The 23,972-nt window shown below is 41.5% G+C and overlaps 1 protein-coding gene across 2 annotated transcripts in view; it reads right to left on the bottom strand.

The window, feature by feature from the left end:
- ctdp1 (CTD (carboxy-terminal domain, RNA polymerase II, polypeptide A) phosphatase, subunit 1) overlaps nucleotides 1-23,972 on the bottom strand; it is a 95,153-nt gene that overhangs the window by 24,513 nt on the left and 46,668 nt on the right. For both annotated transcript variants that reach the window (XM_085792011.1, XM_085792010.1), the window contains exon 12: nucleotides 21,934-22,265. In XM_085792011.1, coding sequence (XP_085648137.1) covers nucleotides 21,934-22,265 — 332 coding nt within the window. The remainder of the gene's footprint in view (nucleotides 1-21,933; nucleotides 22,266-23,972) is intronic.

The following is a 23,972-nucleotide window of genomic DNA, read 5'->3' on the forward strand; positions in this document are numbered from 1 at the left end:
CGTCTTCCATGTTGCAGCATCTCCACAGAAAACATTTTTGATATCTTGAAAGTAATTTAATTTAATTTATTTTTGATATCTTGAAAGTAATTTAATTTAATTTATTTTTATTTGTGTTTTATTTATTCTTATTTATGTTAGCAGCAGTCGCCTCTTTAGTAATGTTTCAAGACCAGAAAATACTTGCTTGTGAATTTAAGAAATAAAAACAGTTGATTCTACAAAAGGAAACCAATTGGTCATTCATTATTGAGTGAAATATGTTATTTTCTCTTGTGTATTCATAATTGCTCTTTAACCAAGCAAAAATACGTTTTATCCGATTACTCGATTAATCGATGTAATTTTCAGTAGAGTACTCGATTACTAAAATATTCGATAGCTGCAGCCCTAGTTAAAAGTTTTAGGATATACTTCCTCCACCATGGTTGTTTTCATCTATGTATTTTATAAAATATGAGGGATGCCTGGATCTTAATTCATCAGCAAAAATCAAAGCCAATTTTAGACAGCTCAGCTTCCAACTGTTCCAAGATGTCATGGGTTGGTTAAAGGGGACATATTATGGAAATATCACTTTCTGAAGGCTCTTTAAAGCAGAAGTAAGCGGAATGTTTGTGTTAATATACTAAGTCTTAAATAGTTATATCTTCCAACAGCAATCACTTCTATAGAGTGTTTGGTCTAAAACACGGGTCTGTCAGTCACTCTGCTCTGCTGTAAGCAGAGGAGAAAACTTTCCTTGTATCCTACAACCTTTATCCAATGAGGAGAGAGAACGGCATGAAGGGCTGTGTGTGCAGCCAAGGGATGCGCGTGAATGTGGTGACGTAGGGACGAGGACCAATAGATCCATGACGAGGGCGGGGGCTGCTAACTCCATCGGCTGACAAGACGTTATGGTGCGTTCAAGGCAACCCGTAACTCGTGTTTTTCCGACCTGTGAAGTCGTACCAGTTCGATCTGGTACGAGTTCACGGGGACGAGGGCGGGGACTGCTAACTCCATCGGCTGACAGGAAGTTAGCCAAAACCACCGGATCGCTTAGTTCTGCTTTAACATATATTTGGGTGTTTGTCTTGCCTTCTGGCCCCCAAAATGTGAGACTTGACAAAAAAAAAAATCTGTAATGGCTCCGTGGTTGAAATCCATGTGGTTTTATGAGCTTTTGAGGTTTCGAATTTGAATAATACCACCCTTACCTGGTACTGGTAGAAGGGGTGGGGCGGGGCAAGCAGTGGTTCATTTACATTTAAAGGGGCAGGCACTAAAACAATCTGTTCTGATCAGGGCTGTTTAGAGAGGATGAAAAGAGCTGTGATGTTTGATCCTTGGGGGATTTTGACCGAAGCATGTCACAGACATGTCTTTAAGACACCTGGGAACTATTTCAATCTGTGGAAAATGGGCACAATATGTCTCCTTTATTAATTTTAGACATGAAAATACTTTATTGGGTGTTTCTAGCAGTTTTAATCTCCTGATCTATTTGTTATGGAGCCGATAACACCTCTGTGAATAATTTGTCATGTGGTAAAAACCTACTGACACTTGGTTAATAACTTATGAAGCAATTAGGAACAATGAAAGAAACACTCAAAATTACGTTTATCAGCAAATTCAGCCCCGCTCTTTCTTGTTAGCAAAACAAAACACTGACTCCAAGTGTGAACCTGCTTTGTTCATTGTTTTTAAAGGTTATAAATCACCTTGTTTGCTTCGTTTGTGGAGAGGAGGAGATCTCTGGGGATAATTTTGCCTCCTGCATACTGTGCATTTTAAGTGTAGTTCTGGTGTTATATAATTATGAAACTGCGTTTTTCTCAGTACAGTTTAATCAGCTGCAGGGAAACATGTTCTGACTTTGAAGTCCCAAATTGACTCGATTCATGAAAACGCAGTAAAAGAAGTGACGACAAAAGTGACCCACAGATGTGATGACTCTGCAGCAGCAACCAGGCTCTGAAGATGCCATTCACACACTGATCACATCGTAATGATTATATAATGTATGAGCCACAGGAAGTCAGAGAGAATAAACTGCCTTTCAAAGATTACAATGTGTTGGTGTTGAGCTTGTTCTTTGTTCCACCACTGAATTATTCATTATATGGTGTTTTCTATGTAGTTGCTATAGTTTTGGTTTCTCACAACAATGAATGTGCTCTTTTAGAGGACGATACATCGGTGATTTCCAAATCTATTAAACCATGACAAAGAGTTTTTCTCCCCCGCAACCTTAACCCCCCCTCAAAAAAATGTCCTCATAAATTTGTCTCACTGCCAAAATCTTCAGTCTGATAAGAGGCTTTTCTCTCTTCAGCCTGATTTCAGTTCTTCTGGTTTGGAGATTTTGTCGGAGTTGTCTGTTGTCAGAGAACAGGATTTATAGGAATGGTATTCACAAGTTTAGTTGGGAGCATCTGCTTAAGGAGACAATTAAAGAGTCAAATACTTTGATAAAGTGAGGCTTTGTTGTAAGAATAGCCTCCTTTTGGCCAAAATGACATTCCTCATTACTGTAGATTTGCCTTATTATTTGTCTCATGAGCAGAGCAGATGAAAGAGCTCTGTCCAGTCAGACTGCTAGATCTTCTCCCTGTGCATCTTTTGCACAGCGTGTCACAGAACAGTCAGGCCGGGGCTGGCAGACCGCAGCAGCATTCTGCGTCCAGATCATTGACGTCACTTTGGATGATTTCTGGAAATAAACTGCCCGTTTAAAAAAAACCCTGCAAATCGATTCTGTGGACCTTGAGCTGAAACGACCAGAGGAGACAAAGGTGCAATCAGCTGGAGTGGTTTCATCAGCCCAGGTGGAAAAGTCTCACCAGGCTGGAGGTGTATGGAGGGACATTTGTGTCTTTTTTATTCAATCAAGAAAAAGTTGATTTAAACAAAAACTATATCTTCAATCAAAACAAACTTAACTCCAATCCAAAAAAACCTTTTCAATAAAAAAATTGGTTTGAATGCAAAAAAAATATTTGACACCTCAAAAATTGCACGTGAAACCCTTTTTCTTTAATTGAAAAGGTTTTTTTTGATTGAAGTGAAGTTTGTTTTGATTGAAAATATCTTTTTTGTTTAAATCCACTTTTTTTGATTGAACAATAAGGACACACGTGTACCTCCATAGAGGTGTGCAGTCGGCATATCCTGAGCTGTCAGAGAATATAGAAGTAAAACATTTTTCCCCCTGGAAGAAAACCTGCACTCAAGAAAGAAGAACAAGGACGCGGCGCCAAGTGATGTGTGCAGAACGAACCCGCTTCCTTTGGAACATGGGCCGTCTGAGCAGCTGAGAGGGAGGATGGATTCCTAAATGAGCTTGTCAAGAGTGTGGATGAAGAACCGGTGGAACGGCTCTCGGTGTTCGGCTTCTAGCTGCTGCTCGGGAGAAAGCGAGAGAACCCCGGGTCTGATCCCCCAGAGAAACGAGCGATGAACAGAGTCATCAGCCGCCACCGCCTCTTTTCTCACTGAGTAACAGTATCCTCCATGTAACACAGGGGAGGCAAATTAGTTCTGCAGTTATCGGTGTGATTTTCTTCACGCTCCTGACAAACTGCCCGATGTTACAAGCAATTTTACTCTAATGAATCTTAGATGCCAGGAACAACAGGCTGCTCTTGCTGCAGGAAATACACCCCTCCCATGAAATGCAGTCACGATGCCAGCACCAGATAGATGACAAATGAATCCTGGGAAGCAGAAGTGGTGGGGGAGAGTGGTTACTCCTGCTCATAGACACACACACAACAGAAAAATTACTCTCACAGCCTCTGCCTCATTCGTCAGGGTGCAGTGCATTCCATATTGTCATATATTCTCCACTACGCTGGCACACCATGCTGGACCAGCCACCAAGACATATGGATGAGACTTCTACAACTTGGGGAGAGCTGTGGGAGTGTTAGGTCTGACCACAGATTTACACCTCACTTTAAAGAGACCGCCATCACTAATACTACATCAGTCCTCTCCAGGGTTACTCTAGTGCTCTCCAAATTAAAATGTACACCTTTTAATATCACATTCAATGCAATTAAACCAAGCAGGGACATCATCTATCATTTATAGAATACATGAATTAACTGACATTCATATCACATTCTTGCCAGTAGAGTACTACTTTAGTGTCTTAATAGTAATAGTAATATTCACTTAAATAAATCATTCACTTTAAATTATTCAAATTATTAGATAACATTTTTATTACAGACTCTAGGTCCAGTTAAGAGCAAATACAAAAAGACAAAGAAGGAGCTGATATAATTATTATATCAGCTCCTTCCTTGTCTTTTTTCTTTGTCACAGTGAGAATGTGGTAAATCAGATGGTGTTATTGGTGCTATGAAGAATTGATGTGACTACTACAATTTGATAAGTTGTACAATTCTGTGGAGTAATTTTACAAAATGATGCAAAGTGTTTTTTGCCATTATTCTCATGACTGCTATTATTCTAACCAGCCTTCCTGAACCCTATCTCATCTTTTTACTGTGGGAACACACAACATCTTTTATTTAAATGGCTGTTTTCAGTCTGAGAACAGGCTCAGACAGAACTGAAATGATGCTTATTTTTTATGGCAGAAATCTTTTCTCTTGTTCTGCCTCGTACGAGAGCCAAAGTTCAACCACGTTGAAAAAGCAAACCTCAGCTTTACACGAGACGTCTGGAGATGCTATTTATTTTTGACAGCGGTGCATTCATCCTATACAGAGGCGCAGGGTGCCATCTGACGACACCTAAATCTAATCTTTAAACAAAGAGGAGGAAAAAATCGCTGACGTTTCCCAGCAGGTTAGTGTGACTACTGAAGCTATTTGATTTAGAAAATAGCACAGCACTCCAGATAGGTGAAGGCCATGAGGCCAGAGGAAAGAAAATCAAGACTGCTTATGAATGCATGAGGTAACGCCATGTGTGGGGAAAAGTAATATGAAAGCTTTGATAATTCAACTTAACCCACTGTAGAGCAAATACTGCTAAATCAGCACAAACATTCCATACAGCATCACTGTTCAGCTGCCCGAAGCAGAATTCATCACACACACACTGCGCTGCGTTCCCTTCAGTTCAACAAACACCACCCGTTTGGTTGAACCCATTTCTAAAATGTGCCTCGGGTTATTGCGGGGGGCCACTGGGAACATCCGCTGAGAAATAGTGGACGCGCGCCATTATGTGAAACATTTCCCAGGGTGCCTGTTACTCGCAAACAGCCGTGTTACTTAAAAACAGCCTCTGACACGGGAACAAGCTGATGAAGCACCAACAAAAGACGTTTACAACAGGGACTGGGACAAAGTTTAAAATCTCTCAGAAGTGTGCTCCCTGCAGAAAAAAACTAACTTTCCATCTTTGGCTTTGTGATCTTATTAAGAAGAAACCTTTTTTTTTTAAGTTATACTCATTAGTGCCAAACAAAAACACATCTGCTACAACCCATCAAGGGCAGAAGAGAGGTAGTTAAATAATATGTGGGCAGGGCTGGCTGTGTTAAATAGGTGTATTAGCTCTTTAAGTCATCTTTGGATTATGTGCATTATATGTGTCCCTTTCAATTGCAATTCAAACACATTATACATGATAACAAGCTAATGACAACATGTTTCAGCTGAGATCGTTAAAGGGATAGTTCAACATTTTGAAAATTGGCCCATTGCCATAATCCCTATAGTTTTAGGAGTAGGTTTGTTACCTTTTATTGTCGGTGCAAGCTGTTTTTAGAACGGCGGAGCAGAGCCGCGAGCTGCTCAGAGCTAAGCTACGGAGGTGTATTGGGAAAATACACTGGGATTTCTTGGTTTGTCTCATCAAACTCATCAAATACACAATCCAACAACTCCAAAACACTCTGGTGGACAAGTTGTGACCTGCACATTGCACGATGTGTGTTCCCATCGGGGTCAGTTTATTGGCAAGCAGTCTCTGCGTTTGCCTCGAAAACAACAATTTGCCGAAATGTTAAACTATCCCTTTAACATTACATTATACAACTCAGGTCATAGTAATGTCTAATATTTTCAGTGACATTTTTTTATGTAAATAATTTGCAGATCATTGTCTTGTGAGTTTTGTACCAAGTGAGTATAAATAGGAAGCGAATGGGGGCAATGGTTTGTTGTTAGAATTTCACAGATCACAGTTAAACTTGTACCGGGGAAATGTCTAACCTAAACTAGAACTAGTTCATCACCATAACCTCCTGTCAGAGTTGAAAATGTCTTTGAAACTAACATTATCTCAAGTGACCACAGTGTTGAGCTGCCAACAGTCGTAACAGAAGCTGTCACTCAAAGATCAAAACACTGTCAGACATGACTTACAGGCGGCTATTTGTTGTTGCCTTTGAACATCGTAATCCTGTTTTAACAGCAGGTATGAATAAAGTATGTGGCAGGACCGTGTACAGACGTGAACCGTGGCTTTGGGCTGTTCTTCTTATGAGCCTCCATTACAGCAAATAGACCACATTTATTACACGTGCCATTAACACTAAGGAGGAAGAGGAACAACTAATAGATATACCAGCAGAAGGAAATGGGATGTCAACTGCAGCATCTCACCACAGCCATAAAAGTGTTGTTGAGAAATAGAGGGTTTATGTCCAGTGAAATGTTCGAGGGCTTTTAATTTGAAATGGCTACAGGATTATTTTTGAGTTTGTATTAACGCGTACAGCCGTAACTTCTAGAATGTCAGTATGACTTATTACTGTATATAGAGTATATTAAACTGAGGGAGTAAGAATTACAGGTCTGTAATATAAGAACAAATAAAGGCCCTTTACCTTGTACAGTTAGGGTAAACGAAGGTTGTGGATCCAAAGTTCCAAGTATTCTTTTCATATTATTATTATTTTTTAATATTTAGTGGACCGACACAAGATTGGGGATTAATAGATTGCAACGGCAATACTGGCCAGAAAAATCATAAATTGATCATTTATCTCAATCTGATGCTGCAAGCAAACTTAGACCTCTGCAGTGAAAAGCAGCAGAAAAACTTGATATCATTTCCTCATTGAATTCCAGCGAAACAGCTAAAACACCAAATGTAGGGATTTTTGTGTTCAGCACAAAAAAAATAAAATAAAAAATGATACGAAACGAAAAGGCCTCTTCCATGTAGTAGAATTTGGGGAATATTTTGAGCCAGATTAATTTTATTAATCCCTGAGGGGAATCTTGGTTATTGCAGCAGCAGAAAGATAAAGAATGAGAGCGACTCTACAATAGGCAGCAAATTACATGGTGTCATTTTGGTTTCAACAGGAAAGAGGAGGCCTGCGTCATTATCAGTGGCCTTCAAAAACCAATGCAACAGCCTTCAGGTCTATACCGTTAATAATCTGACGATAAAATAATCCACAGTAATACGCTCCTCTCAGTATCTGGCTTTCTCAAGGGAACTACTCCCCTCCGAGCTCAACTTACTCCCAAAAACAGAAAACTTTACATGAAGAAAGTGATGGAAAGTAAGAGGACCGGAAAGTGGCAATTAGGACCATTAATCTTTAAAAACGCAAGAAAAGTAGAGCACTGTCAGATTTCATTTTTTCAGGGTCAAAAATCAATTCAAAAGCTTTATACGAGTCCAGCTCACAACATAAACCAATTGACGATGAGTGACTAACATTGAGAGGGCACGGAGGCTGGAAAAATAGAGTATGAGAGAAAAAAAGGGTTGGAGCTTCCTGGTAGGTCTGGGGAGTTGCTGCTCTGTGTTTCATTCACATTTAATCGGCTCTCAGACTGTAGCTCTTCTTTGATATCACACAGTGGGTGCAGTCAAAAAAAAGTAAGAAAAAAAAAAGACACAACTTCATGCTCTGCTGCCTTGATGCACATCTTAGCCTTTGATTAATGAGAGGGCACAATTTAATCACTGGCCTCTCTCCAGGAATCTTTAGAGGACCAGTGCTCAGACTCAGCTGTGGGACCCATGTCTACATGTGTCTGATGAGCCGTTGCAGAGGTTTCAGCAACATTCTCCAACTCCTACTGGGCTCTTTTGTTTGTATTCTTTTCTTGTTTTTAAATTTTATTTTTTTAATGTTCGAAATAATTAATTCATTCTTTCTAATACCCAGATTTAGGGGATCCAAGAACTGGTTTTGAATTTACCTGACGAAAATGGCTGGTCTTTGAACAAATACATGAAACCTTTCATTTCCCATGTTATATGAACAGCTTCACACTTGAAGAGGAACTGTGCAAGTCTGGTGGTCGTTTTTCCTCTGTGTTGCTAACCCTCCACCTGGCCATGTGCATTTGTTTACAATGAAGCTGATGAAAAATCAATACATGGAGCGGTAGATAAGGTTATATAACATATATGATGTTACAATGTGTAGTCTTAGTTGTCATAAACAAAAGTCATGTAGTCAACTATCACAATTACTTGGGAGCTTTTTAATTAAAGTAAAAATGTAGAAGAGCCACGGGAAAAATCCTGCTTAGTTCCTCTTTAAAAGGAGAAAATGTGGGACATACTAAGTAAAAAAAAAAAAAGAACAGACCATTTCGTTCACAGATCTGACCAAAGATATTGAAGTGGTGGGATCCTTTTTCCTCCCTCGAGTCAAGCAGCTGCATCACCGGTCCACCTTTTAACAAGATGGACTACAAGCATTCCGACTGGCATCAAAAGTGGAGCTGAAGCAAACCAAAAATTCTCTCCACCACAGATTTTGTACCAACACCCTAGCAACCCAACACCCTCGGATGGTGCCATATAACATCAAAGAATGCAAACATTCTCTTGGCTGCTTGGGATTGGGAAAATGGATGAGGCTTGTGTTTCTTCAACACTCTTGCCAGACATGGTCCTATGGTCCACAACTGCCAAGCTGGCTACGTTGTGGAGCTGGCGGTGCCATGGGAAGATGGTTTGAAAAAAGCTTGCAAGCGGGAAAAGGCCAAGTACTCCGCACTGGCAACTGCTGGAAGATTTTCCCCCTGTACAAGTGGGATGTTGGGGGGATTTGTTGCAACATCTAGGATGAGTCTATTGAAGAAGATGGAGGTGAGGGGTCAATCCCATCATGAAAAAACAAAAGCAAAACAGCAATTGGCTTTGGATTGAAGGAAAGACGATGGCTTTCATTGCTCCCAATAATAGTGCCAACATCAAGACACAATTTGCCACAGGGATTGAAACATGGAGCCCCATTAGCTCTAGTGTCTGTCTATATAGAAGCTATGGAGTCACACTCAGCTGTGGCTACACTGGAGTCTGAGGTTCACATTAACACATACTTCAGAGGGTTTCATGCCATTGTCAGTGCGTATTATATAGGGACTGGGTTATTCACTTGTTTCCCATCATCTTTCCAAGGCTCTACCATTGTGGTGGTGGTAAACAGCACAGACAAGCTTGAGTACACTGTAAGAGTCATTTACACACATACACATCTACAACAAAGACGCGATCCAATCAAGCCACGGCAGCGACCTCCGGGTTCAACACACGTCTTTGTGAGGCGGGTCAGGGAAGATGAAACACATTTTGAATTTCACACTTTTCTGTCTGGCAGACTGGATGGGAAAACTTTACAAACCATTTACCTTCTCCATCACCTTTGTTCTGGCAATGTTATAATAACATGCTCACTCAAGCTGACAGGCTTCACACTCTCATTTTCGCTCTGAAATAAATACTCGGCAGTGGAGAAAGGAGCGATAGACCATCTGAATGAATGGACAGGAAATTAAAGGCGACTGGAACAGATAACAACGTGTGGGTTTGAGGCGTAAGTTTGGTGCGTTGAGGTCCAATTGCTGTAAAAAAACAAACAAAAAAAAAAAAACATCTGGTAATATATATCCACCAATCAGAAGAGAATGTACAGGTAGGACAAAGTTAGGTAGAGATGCAACATGGTGATAAATGAAGGATGTATTTGGTGAAAAGAAACCTTCTGGGTGTGTCCCTGTCATGTTAAAACCTGAACACAGACATGACAGTACACTTCTACAGAAAGGCAAATATAATTACCTCCTAAATTGGATGTTGCTTGCGTCTCTTAGCTTACCTCCTTAATGAGTTGCTTTGATGTCAGCGCAAAAGACTAATTTGTTTTCCGATGATTGCTGCCGACATGTTTAAGCAGAAACTTCTAAAATGGAAACACTCACATGGCGGCGAACCCTGTAAGTGAGCATCTGCAGACGCGATTCGGTCGTGGAAATCTCAGCGGTAAACGTGTAGCAGTAGTTTGGAGTAAATCCCTCGGCCCTGCATCACTTGGCACCAAAAGATCCATTGGCTAATCCCCCACTGGAAGCCTCTATCTGTTGTTCTGGCCACAGCTCCATAATCAGGCTGCAGTATGCAGTCTCATAACTTGCTCATTATTGACTGGGACTGCTATTCAATCCCTCATAAACTACTTTTAATACATCCCCATCCAAAGACACACAGGAGCAACTGGAGCCAACGCGAGTGTAATGCACACATTGTGATTTTTTTTAATGACGGTGAGTGGTCCACAATCGTTAAAATTATATGGGAGTTGATATTCAACATGCTGTGGATGACACATTGAGAGGGCTTGATATAAAACATAACATTCTGTAAAATAAATGCCTGGCCTGCCTGCTATTTCAATTTGCACCTTCACTTCACAGAACTAGAAAATCCATCTGTAGAAAACTAGATCCATTTGTTGCCGCTCACCTTTAGATATAAGACACACAAACTGCTGTGCTCACTAAAACCAAACTGAAGTATGGAATTATATTTGATGGTGAGTGCTGTGGTGTTATGGTAGGACTTAAAGGAGATGTATTATGCCCCCTTTCCACAAATTAAAACAGTTCCCAGGTGTCTTAAAGTCATCAATTTAGCTGCTAAGGTAAAATTAGCTAATGCTAGATTCTTACACCGACGGGACAAGCTACTGCTCTGCCCTAATTGTCAGAATGAGGCTGATACAGATTTGATCTGCCAATGTTAGCTGTTGATCAACACTTGAAACCTATCTAGCTACACACAATAAGATTATACTGATAGTTTATTAGCAGACACACACATGAGCCTGACTCGCAGATCTATGATTTTTATTTATTCTCTAAAATATCAACTAGTGTTTATAATGCCAACAAACGGAGGTTGTGGTGATGTTTCAGGCTGTCACTGAAGGTCTGACTCAAATCTATTGTGAAATTTAAAGCGCATGAGCAATCTGTGCCATAAAACAATATTTCCTCATTATGCTTCTCCTTAAAAATCATTTCTCATCTCCAGAAGAATGGAGCTAAGAGTATGTGATGTGACAATAATATCGCTTTCATGGATTAAACCAGTGAGCTGTTATCCATAACAAACGCTGGGAGAATTAAAACTAAAACTTTTCTTCCATCCAACTTTGTGAGACACTGATTCCACAAATATGAGGCAATGAGAAACAACTTGGAGAGTCTGAAGGAGAAAGATCCAGAGGTGAGGGGCACGGGTTTGATCCAGTGTTCATTAAAAGCTCTACCTTGCCTTGTTAGATGTATCACTGTTGCAGTTCCTACCCTGGAGGAATATTAATTATTCATTGTGTTCATATTACTTTAAAAGTAATTAATTGAAGAAGCCGTGTGTGCGAAGGCTAAAATTTTACAGCCCATGATTTCCACTGACCAATTCCTGAGGCTGGTGATTAAAAACAAACACACAAAGAGACGCACACTTAGTCGGACATGAAAATCCAACCACCTGAGTCACAATTCAAGGCTACAACAGCAGCGGCCTTGAACCGTGACGCCGCTGCCTCCAGAGTCTGTCAGCCAGAGGGAGATGAAAGTTCGCCCACCTTTCACATGCGCCCTGCAACCCTCTCGTTAAATCTGAAATCCACCAGCGTTTCACTGCTCATCGTAAATGTTTCACCATCAACACATCCACACGGGCTGTGAAATAACAGCTTAAAGGATTTAGTCTTTATATCCCAACGGCATTGAACCAAGTTCAATATCAAGATGCAGACAGAGAGGCAACAAGTTAAGACGGTTGGGGTTAGGCCAGTTCAAGGCAGGTTTTCATTGAACAAGGTCAGTAAACTCTCTCTCTTGCTCCGTGGTTAATTAGAGGAGACAGCAGTGGATGGGCTTATGGTAGGAACACATAGGTCATGACACTGCCCTGCCTCATACTTATTCCCACATGCACTGATTTTGAAGTGAGCATAGGGTACAACAGATCATCTTCATCTAGCGTATACAACTAAAGCCGTTCAGAGGTGACCCTTGAGTGAATATAGAACAGAAGATGAAGACTAATTCAAAAGGAAGATTGTTTTTTAACAAAAGTCTGATGGTTGATAGGAGGCATTGTCAGATTCAGATTCCTTTATCCTTTATTCCTAATACAAACTATAGTTTTAGGAGTAGGTTTGGTTTAATTGTCGTATTGTCATTAATTCTTGGTTTCCCTCATCAAACTCATCAAATACTAGGGGTGTGCATTGGCACTGCCCTCACGACTCGATTCGATTACGATTCAGCAGGTAACGATTCGATTCGATTCGATTCTCCGATGCATTGCGATGCATTGCAATGCATCAAAATTCTACTGCACACAACATGGCAAATTTTTCATCAGTCATGAAATATTGAACAACAGATTTTATCGGCTGCTATGTATTATCGCTCTCCTGTATCTTTGACATAAATGTCATTAAATAAAATAAAATTGAATGGTACAGGTATTGGATATGGGATTTTAAAACCTGAAAAAGAAAACATAAATCACTTCTAGGGCTGCCCCCAAAAATTAGCCGACCAAAATTTCATTGGTCGAAAAAACAAACAAACCTTTGGAGCCGTGTCTTGTCAATATTAACTCAAAATCAATATGACTTAACTATATGAAAGACTACAGGGCTTTTATTTTGAAGGGCCCAATACAGGAAGTCGTGACACTTTCTGTTGTGGTTGTTTTTACACGGCACGGAGGTCTCTCTCTCTCTCTCTGCATCAGAGACCCCCAGCCTGAGCTCAGTCACTCCCCCTCCTCTACTGTGTTTATTGGTGATAAACGGGCATACTGCTGTAGTAACGGTAAAACCCGACCGGCTTGTTGAGTCTCGGACCCGACACGGCCGGACTCATGAGCGTTAATTAATTAATTCTCAACCTGACCGCGGGTGAAAAAAAAAAAAGGAAAAAGAAAGCCAGCGGCAACACTGCTACTGCTGATGCTGCCGCTTAGCATGTAGCTACAGGCTGCGCATGTCGTTGCTCCGGAAACGCCCCCGGAGGTAATTGAAACTTCACAACTTTATTTGAGGCCAGAAAATAAACAGTGACATAATCGATTATGGCACGTTGCCGCATCGATGCTGAATCGTGCATGTCCCGCATTGCAATGCATCGCCGAATCGATTATTGTTGACACCCCTATCAAATACACAATCTCACTACTCCAAAATGCTCCCGTGGACAAGTTGTGACCTGCACATTCACCACGCTATGAGATAATAAGGGTTTTGAATGAATTTACCACTAAAACAACTCTGTCTCGTAACGTTCTGTTATTATCTCATAGCGTGGTGAATGTGCAGGTCACAACTTGTCCATGAGAGAGTTCTGGAGTTGTTGGATTGTGTCTTTGATGAGTTTGATGAGGGAAACCAAGAAATTCCATTAGCCTCTATTGTGTAGCTCTCAACAGCTCGCGGCTCCACCATTCTAAAATTAGCTTGCACCGATAACTAAAGGTAACTAACCTACTCCTAAAACTATAGGGATTATAGCAATGGGCCAATTTGCCAAAATGTTGAACTATCCCTTTAAAAACACAAAGAGAAGTACAGTCTACATACTTTATATAAACTAGGAATAAAGTTATCCTTTGGGAGAATCCAACAAGTGGTTGTTGCCTCAATAAGTAGTAGTAAAACTTTTACATGACTGCAAAAGTTAGCAAGCTAATGACTGAATAGTCTGGTAGTCCCTGGTAACACCAGGACTTTGTACATTATTTTTGGGATTTATATCGGACCATGGAATAAGGTAATTGATTGTTTTGTTGTTGTTTTTTATGCAGAGAATTGCACCAAACTAATTACAGTACTGATCCTTTGAAACACATTTCAGAGTTCAGGCCCACCTAAGACTGCAAACAACCCAGTATGCAAGTCAAAACTTAAGCTACCTAAAGCGTTCTCAGCATAAAGTGAATTTCAATTCCAGTTTGACTTTTAAAAAGTAAAAAATGAATTCTGCTGAAACTCTACAAACTGTACCTTAATCTCCCGTATGACTGGTGACCTATGGAGGTTGATTTATACATGTGCCAAATGCTTTAAAAAGGCAGAAAATACCATTCAACAAAATAAAGTACTTTAAACAGGAGAACAACAAACAAAAAGTGCTTATGAAGTGGAATCAGTCCGGGGCAGATTCTTGTAAGCCAATCATGCATTATTGGATTTTAAGAATGTAATTATCCAAGTGAGAAGACTGCGGGCCTTACAGAGCTCTTTTTCACAGCGTGAGGGAAAACAAATCGTCTTTGACTGACGTTTGCTAATTATTTTGATTTGCAAACAGTGGCAATGCTGGAGTGGACACACGGCTCTGCTTCATTTCTTCAGAAACCATTGTTTCTTGCTTTAACCTGGACTGTGGGTGTAAATTCTTAGTCATAAGGATCTCAGCTGGGAAAAAAAACTTAACATTATGTGCCAGCACTTAGCTGCCTACATTTACCCTAAACTTACACAAGATAGGCAGCGGATCCGTGTGAGTGTGGATATGGCTGCATTCAAAGAGCTGGCTTTCAGTAGAATGGGTAGAGAAGAAAAAAAACTGAAATAAGAGCAATGTTGGATTTACTTTAGATGGAAAAGGCAGGGGCAGATACTGAATGACTGATTTCACATCACTACAGTATCTTAGCAACAGATGTATGTCTATTTTGTGCCAAATATAAGAAAGAGCTGAAGCCAGGGATGGAGTCTGACAGAATGGCACCTATTAAGCCGTCCTCCTGAAGAGGTGGAGGTCCCACAGAGTGGCATCTGAATCTGGCGGCGGCGGTATGACTTCTCTAAATCTTAAATCGTCACTAATGGTCTATTGGGCAACAATAAAGTTAAATTATTTTCTCTGCCAGACAGGGAAATGACATTGGTGCAGTCTGCCAGACAGTTAGAGGTGGATGCTGAACAGGCCTTGTGACCTTTGTTACAGTAAATACAACGTATAGTACCGGTAAGCCCCACTGTGGGGGAAATGACTTACACAGCATTGAGCTTTATTAGCCGATGATGTATTGATGATGGTGTGATTGGAAATGTTCCGAACATGCATCAGAACATCAGTATGATCAACAAATGTTTGACTATTTCTGCTCATGAGCGACAAGGCAGCAAATCTTTAGACACCACACAGTCAGACATGAGTGTGTCTTCATGTAAAATCAATCCAGGGTTTCTGCTACATGTAATTGATTGTGGCGCACAGCAAAATAAAAGCCGCCACACCTTCAGAATGATGATTTTTTTTTTTGGGGGGGGTGTTAAAACAATGTAAAGCAGGGTTTCCACTACTAGTTACCATTACTTTTCACCCCTTTCCACTGCACAGTTACAGCTCTACTCGACTCAGTTCAGGTCCTTTTCTGTGACAGCTGAGTCCTTCATAGTTCCATCATATCACGGCAGTAGCCAGGGCATCGTCGCCACAACTTTAAAAAATCCTAGCGGAAACACTGCAATCATTTGTGAAGCTCTATAGATCGGATCTCAAAATATGACCATATACAGTACAGTAATACTAGTTACTATTACTTTGCAACCTTTTCTACTACACAGTTACAGCTCTACTCGGCTCGACTTTACTCTACTGCACCCGGTTTGGGTCCTTTTCCATTACAGCTGAGTTCTCTCAGTGTCGGTGGGGTTATCATATCACGGCGTCGTCTCGCTCTCTTTTTTCTCTCCTCTCATCAGCTCCAAACTCACTCATCTGCACCTCGATTACAGTCCACAGCGTTGTTGTCCACACAGCAGTCATTTAACTCATGTGAAATAATACCAACAGTCTCAGTACAGATCAGTGGGCGCTGTTGCCGGCGTGTTCTTAAAATTAGCTAGTTTGATTCTCGTGTCGGACGTTGCGCTCGAGTGCTAGTGTAAAAGCAAAAAAAGCAAGGAAAAACAAAAAAACTGAGTCGAACCCTCTAAAGTGTCTCAGTCCGCTGGGCTTATCAGTAAACAACGTTGACAATATTATTGTAGCCCATAAGTTGGACACGCTGCCACTCCTTAAAGAATCCTAGTGGAAAACACTGTTGTGTATAACATAACATTGTGATATAACTTATAGACCATATCTCCCAGCCCTTGTTTGGCATGATTAGTGGAATGAGGGGTTTGAAAGAATTTAGGGGCAAATATTGTGTTGCATTATGGAAATTATAGGATGTAGTTTTTTTGATCACATTTAGACTGGGAGATTTTCTAATGTGCTCTTCTCCTTGAGGGATTAAGACAACAAACTTTACTCTTCATTCTAAGAGAAGGCGAGTAATTGATGCAGAAATGTCACTTTTTAAGCTACACTCTTGTTTAAAAAAAAAAGACTGTTTTTTTTCAAACAGACTGCAAGTGCTTTTAAATCTTACATTGTTATGTAAGACAACAGTCTAACAATACATCAAACTAACTAGCCGGTAGCTATAATTCCCCACAGAACAACACAGCCGCTGTGATTTGAACATTCCTTACAATCAGAGTGAGTGGTCAAAAAAAAAAAAGAAATAGACCTAAAGTGGAGACAGAGGTGGAGGGGACAGCGGTCACAGAGGACAATCATGACCAGGTGACTGTGATATTATTAGACTGTGTCACCAGCATCTTTCTACAGGAGGATCTATACAGCACATCTGCCAACACCAGTCCACACTTCTTTCAGAACTGAACTCACTCTCCTCCACATTAATCACGTCCCACTCGGCTGCACCGCTGCACTGCCCGGCGTCAGGCTCCCACAAGCTCTCAGCAGCCAGTAAACAACACAGTGGATGGTGTATTTCAGGCCTGGCTTATTAGCAGCAACCAAAGGTGTCAGACCGGGTGACAGATGGACCGACACGTCCAAAAGAGGAGAGGGAGGACAAAGTCATTGCGCGTTTTGTTTGCTGAGGCGTGGGCAGCCACTCGGACACGCAGCCAGCGCCAGAGGAAAGGTGTTTGAGAGTAAATGCAGGTGTGGTAACGCACTCTAAGGAGGTATCTGCTCTTCAAAAGCTCAGAGGAGCAGAGCGCTGAGGCCCAACAGACAGAAAACCCAAGTCTGGAAGGAGAGGTGCAGCGGCGGAACCTGAGGGGTCGATCGCTGCACCGGGAGGGAGGGAGGGAGGAAAAGGAAACCTGTGAACGGTTTCCTCAGCATTTTCACTTATTAAACAAAATACTTGTCTAATGTACTATAGAGTCTATGACATGAATGAGAACGTTATTGGACTGGTTAACAAGATTTATTCTGAAAGTGAACTGACACACTATGTAAAACGTGAACTGAGCTTTGATGAAAAAATAATCTGAAAAATAACTTTTCAAGACAAGGTAGAAAAGCCTAACAAAAATGGGAAAAAAACAAGTTTGATCAAAAGCATACTGAGCAGTAACTGTCAATCTAATTTTGTATGTTACATCCTTTTTGTTTTGTTTTTACAGTAACCTTGTTTGTCCTGTTTTGTTTGTTCTCGTCAGTGGTGTTACATTGTATGTGTTTGCATGTCATTGCCTGTCTCTAATAAAAAGAAAAAAGAAAAAAAGAGGATAAAAGAACAGGTGAGCCCCTGTCAATCAAATTCAAAGTATTAAGAGGCTTAAATTTCTCCTGAGGTACTTTCAAAATAAGAAAGAAGCATTGTGTCTTTGGTGGTTTTCTCTTTCTTTTTACAACACAACACAAACTAATGTGAAATTAGTGCTGAAGAATGTCTGAAAAATATTATTCAAATTAAAATATCAAATGCGTCCAACTCGCAGGAGCTGCAGTTTGTCTGATAAAGGTTAAATATGACACAGCAGACCAGGAATCAAGCCTGTGGTGCTACAAGTCTACAAATCATACTCAGCAGATGGAAGTAACTTAATATAAAATATGTCATTATTACTCTGTAAGTGAAAAGGAAATGCAGAAATATCCAGTTATGATATCAATTACTGTTCAGATCTATAGGAAATGGATGGAAATATGTTCTTGTTGCATCCGAACCACTGCTGAAATCACACATTAATCATTTGAGTGGCGGCTAGAGACACATGCAGTATCATATTCTACTGAGTTTCTGGATTTTTGTTTCTGTGTTTGCTTTCAGACGTTGGGATATTTTTGAGTAAAGACTGAAATAAACCTCCAGCGAGTGTTCGTTCCATGTTCACAGGGAAAAAAAGTGTTATTTCAGGTTATCAATGCATTTCCCGTTTTTAACAAAGAAAAACAAAGTCATCTGTTGTCTGAGGCTGAATCTGGCAGCCGAACGGCTCGATTCAAGAGACTCTCATATGTTCAGAACTCTTTGACTGCCTGCTGTCTGTTTGGAATTTGTGTCCATGGCAACGGACCAGACCGTCTGGCTTCAGCCTTAGCCCCGCTGATGAAGTGGTGTGTTGTGATAGTACTCATTGGAGGATAAAGACCTGAAAATATGCAGCGCATTTGCAAAGATTTTCAATTGCTCTCAGTCCTCGCCCGCTGTAATTTAACTTTGACGCGTTTCGCACCTTGGAGGTGTTTACGCACGAGGCGGAGGACCAACAATGGAAAGGGAGAGTGCCAAAACTGATGACATCGTAATACTGATGAAGGAAAGATGTCATGTGGAGTTATATGCTGTCAATGGAACACAGTTTACTCAAGAGGGGGCTTCTAAATATACGATAAGGGAGCATAGAAGATAATTCTCATGACACTGTAGCTGTGTTCGAAATCATCCACTCACTCCCTATCCACCTCATCATGCATATGATCTAGTACACTACATCATGTACACGATGTAGGGAACGACGGGAGGAGAATTCAGACACTACACGGTGATTTTCTGAACGTGGTTGCGTCAGCAGATGCACCAGGTGTTGCTGTGACGGAAGCAGACGCACCGAAAATCATGTAAACAAACCGGACACATAAAAATAAAATAATAAAAACCGGACACTTGCGGGAACATTTGAGGATGTGATTCTGTGTGGTTGTGTTACTCGGACAATAAACTGTTGAAATATCGGAAGTTTGGTTTGGTCAACTGCTGTTGTGTGTCCCAACCGTGAGCCGTTACCGGCTCTGTGGCTATTAGCTTAGCTCGTTAGCTCGTATTTACTACACATTCTGCTACAGTTTCTTAATTAGCTTGATTTAATGCTGCCTGTTATTTTTCAGATGCTGCTGCCCAACTCCTGCTCCTCGGGCGAGGAGAACGGAGCGAAGGCAAATACGTCTGAGGAGTTTATTGGTAAATAACCTAAAGAAACCGTAGCTAACATGCTAATTAGCTTCCTCTTCCTCTCTGGCAAAACACGACCGCATTGCATTGTGGGATATGGGAGTGGAAAGTAGTGTACATCACTTGTTCACTCAATTTTGCAGTGCATTGTGGGTGTTTTGTCGTCCACTACATAGTGGATGAAATTAATTGTGGAGAATTCGAACGGTCACACCCCGCCTTTCCGAAGCCCCGCCTTTCCGACAATAGACTTCCATTCATCGTAATAGCGGGGTTTTCTATTTTTTCTAAAGACCCCGCTATTCCGAAAAGGCTATTGGGGGAAACCCCCAGTGCGCAGTGCGCATTGATCCTTTTTTCCTTTTTGGGGTCAAACGGATCATGTGCATAATTAACTGCAAAACAAGCAAATATTTCATATTAATGACTTATAATGTTAATTATGCTTCTAGCCTGTCTAGCCTCTACCTGGTCTTTTTACTAAACTTAAAGGTCCCATATTATACTCTTTTTACTCAATTTCACTCAGCTGTCAGACGTCCAACTAAACTGTATTCGAAATGTATTGCCCCAAACTGATTCGTGGTCCTGAATGTCAGCTGTCTCAAAGTCGCTCAAATGAGCTCTGCTGAGAACAAGCTGTTTCTGTGCCTGCACCTTTAAATGTTAATGAGCTCCGTCTGTCACAGCCTTGCCTGCCCCTCTCAGCCAATCAGAGGCCTAGTAAGGCGGGTCTTGGCGTGGCCATAGTAGTAGGAAAGATTCTGCCTCAGGGACATGATGTGGCTAACGGTAGCATGGGCTAATGTTTATGGGTGGATGTATCATTATGGCCAGAGCGATTGATATAACAGAGTGGCGACAGCTCTTGACGTCGCCGCCAGTGCGGTCTCGTGGTTCATGTAGCTCCTAATAGTCCCAAACTAGGCTTGAAACAACGTTCAAAACACACACAGCCAGTATCACAACTAAGCATAAAGTCCGCTTAGCTTAGTGCTAACATATAATGTGAAACCTCATAGACGGGCTAACAGAAATTAGCATCGGCTGTCGCCGTTTCGCGGCAAACGGACAGCCATAGAAGCTGCTAAAAACCTGTTTTAATTCTGGCTTTAGCACTGTTAACATGTCACAGTTTTAATATTTTTTCATGCGAGAAAGCTTAATCCAGAGTCTGTGGTCAGTTTGCTCCAATGTCTGTCCTGGGAGAAGTGCAGAGTCTGTGTGAGCCCCGACCGGGGACCAGGGCAGCAGCTGTCACAGCAGCAGCAGCCGCTCTGCTGAGCTGATCTGCCGGCACGGACATCTACTCCTCCCGGAGGAGAAAACGAGCCAAGTAACGTATCCGAATGCTTTTAGAGGTTTACTGCTGGCTGGTTAAATTGTTTTTAGGAGATTAATGTTGGTCTCATTGATGAAATTTAACAACTGTGGCAGTGGCATTAGTTTGTTTGAATGAAAAGTGAGGAGGAGCTGGCCTATACTGAAATCACCACATTTACGTAAATAAAGGGGAGGGGGACGACAGCGGAAAAGCAACCAGACTTGCATAGTTTGTTCATTTTAAAACATTTATTGATTGAAATGTGGTGATATCTGATGACTTTGGCGCTCCTGTGTGGAACCAACAACAGAGCAACCGCTTCTTCCAGGTCGTACATTCGCCATTGTTCTAACCAGAGCTATGTTAACAAGCAGGGAAAAAAATGGCACGGTTTAGAAAATGTCTTCAGGCGTGGCAAACCTTCAACTGGGGCGGTGCCACCAACCTAGGGGGTGGCGTCGAGTCTGTCGGTGACGTCACCGACAGACTATCTTCAACTGGCCTGTTTAAGCACACATTTTCTAAAGACAGAGAAAGCAAAAAAGGGAGAGGATGAACGTTTTTCATACCAGGGGGAATTGTAGACAGGCCGGGGATGCATATTATTGATAGAAAACCGCTCTAAAGTGTATTTTGCATAATATGGGACCTTTAACCAACTCCTTTCTTCATTGCCTAAGCCCAACCGAAGCATCTCCCTCAGTCAGCTGTCAGCACGAGCGGCGGCTGCAGCAGCCTCGCGCCCGTGTGAGCTCGGGCCCGGGTTCAGCCGCGCTCGAGCGGAGCAGGGGGGGAGAAAAAAAGTATATTTCTATTACTGTGTGGAGATCTCCAACAACGGAGTTGGGGAGAAAGTAAGTGGGACAGATCTGCCCAGTCCCTGAGCAGCGCACGTTTCACAGACAAGCCACAAAGCAGAATGTAAACAACGTCACGCGGTTCAGCACCTTGGACTGCGGGGGGAGGGTGTCGGAACAGCGGTGTTTCGAAGTGGGGGTATTTCGGAACAGCGGGGTGTCGAAGTGGAGGTGTGTCGGAATGGAGAGCTGTCCCCAATTCGAACAACACTACAAAATGGCGAACACACTATATAGTTAGTGCACTACATCCGTGATAGGGGGCGATTTACAACACAGCTTGTGTCTCACCTTGGCACAGCACTTGGCAAACCGGCCTCGCTGGTGGATGGCTGAAGCCTCTCTGCTGCGCTCAGCGGCTGAGGACCGAGTGCTGCTCCTCCTCCTCCTCCTCCTCCTCCTCCTCCTGCTGTTGCTGCTGCTGCTGCTGATGATGATGATGATGATGATGATGCTGCTGCTATCTGTCCAGCTCCTGGCTGCTGCTGCTGCTGCTGCTGCTGCTTCGTCTGCTGCTGCCGCTGATCCTCCTCCTCTTCATCCTCCACCTCCTCCTTGATCGGCTTCTCCTTCCCTCGGCCCTCACTCTCATTGTCGCTCTCTTCACCCAAGATGTCGTCAACCTGCGTGTTGTGAGGCATGGTTTTGGTTTTTTGTCAAAATATCTGATCACAGGACTTGTGAATCTTTCAGTAACGATTCATCAATTCACAGCCATATTTTTTAGATTTGCTTTCAGTTTATATAATAACATTCAACAGCAGGCACACATACATATACTGTATTAACGGACATATACAGATATTCCCTGCTTGCCCTGAATACCTTTTGTTATTATTTCATTAATTTGCATCAGGATTCCACCAAACCTCACTCGGAATATTCAAGTGAATTGTGCAAATTTCGTGACACAACTTTAATTTGTAGGTAATCACTAAGTAGAAATAATTAAATGTTTTATTAGTTGAATAACTCGTGCTCCAAATACCAATGCGGGAGTCAGTTCCCTTGATGCAACTGTGCATCTAATTACAACAAAGAGAAAATGATTTTCCTCCTCTATGAATAAATACATTACACAGTCTACTATGAGGCTGATTGAACTGGGTGCTGGACTGATAAAAGGAAGTTGAGGAGTGATAATGTTGCATGACATTTAGTCAGAGTGATAAAAAAAAAAAAAAATCAAATGAAAACTGGTCTGGTGTATAATATAAAATGTTTGATAAGGAACCCTTAGGGAACGGTTGAAGATTATGAGAAATGTGCTTATTCAGGACTTATTCCACTTGTGACTAAAAGTATGAAGCCATAAAAAATGCATTAAAGGTCCAGTGTGTAATATTTTGCTAAGTTTATTGGTAAAATCTGAATACTACCCATGAATATATTCGTATTGTGTATAATCGCTATAAAATAAAATTTGTTTCATTTTCGTAGCCTTTTAATTATTCTTTTATATATATACAGATAGCAATGGTCTTTCTTTAGAGAGTGTCGCCATCTTGCGCCGCCATATTTGCACGGCAGCCAGAGAACACGTTTCAAGAGGTTTGCACGCATAAATAAACCAACGAAGAAGAAGGTGAAAGGAAAGAAGGAGGAAACAGCAGAGAGAGTGAGTAGTTAGTCTGTAGACGGCATTTTCCGCTCAAGTTTTTTTGTCCTCAGAGGCCACCGTCACTCTGCTGACAGGAGTGAGTGAGCGCTACGATCTAGAATCTGAACGCTAGATGTCACGGTTTTCCCTCAATTTTACACACTGGACCTTTAAGCATTTTTATTGTGGATCTCACCAAAACGTCCAATTACAACTACGGTTTTAAAATACTATAGCTGGCATTTTTTCTATGTTAACTGATGTGATGAATTACATATAGCTGTGATAACTTAAAGGGATAGTTCACCCAAAATTGAAATTGCACTCATTATCTACTCACCCTCATGTCGACTAAGTGCTGGGAGAAGTTTCAGAGTTACAGGGGGTCTCGGCGTAGCAGTGCATGTCCATATAACGGTTGCAAATGGATACCAACTGTCTTTGTAACAAAAAGACACACCAAAAAACATCCAAATACCTCCATGCTGCTCGTCTTGTACTGAAGCCCCGAAAAAAATTAAATAAGTCTATATTTCAAGCTTGTTTGTAAGCTCCTCTTCTGAGTCTTCTGGGTCTGTCTTCTTCCCAGTTTGTCCAAATTTGACAAACCGGGAAGAGGAGCTTCGAGAAGCTTCTGCTACAAAACAAGCTTGAAATATAGACTTATTTAATTCTTTTCGGGACACTTTCGCATTTCAGGGCTTCAATACAAGACGGACATTACATACGA

This window comes from Trachurus japonicus, chromosome 11 (assembly GCF_045865225.1).
Source record: "Trachurus japonicus isolate A0001 chromosome 11, Traja_1.0".
In the NCBI taxonomy this organism is placed as follows: domain Eukaryota; kingdom Metazoa; phylum Chordata; class Actinopteri; order Carangiformes; family Carangidae; genus Trachurus; species Trachurus japonicus.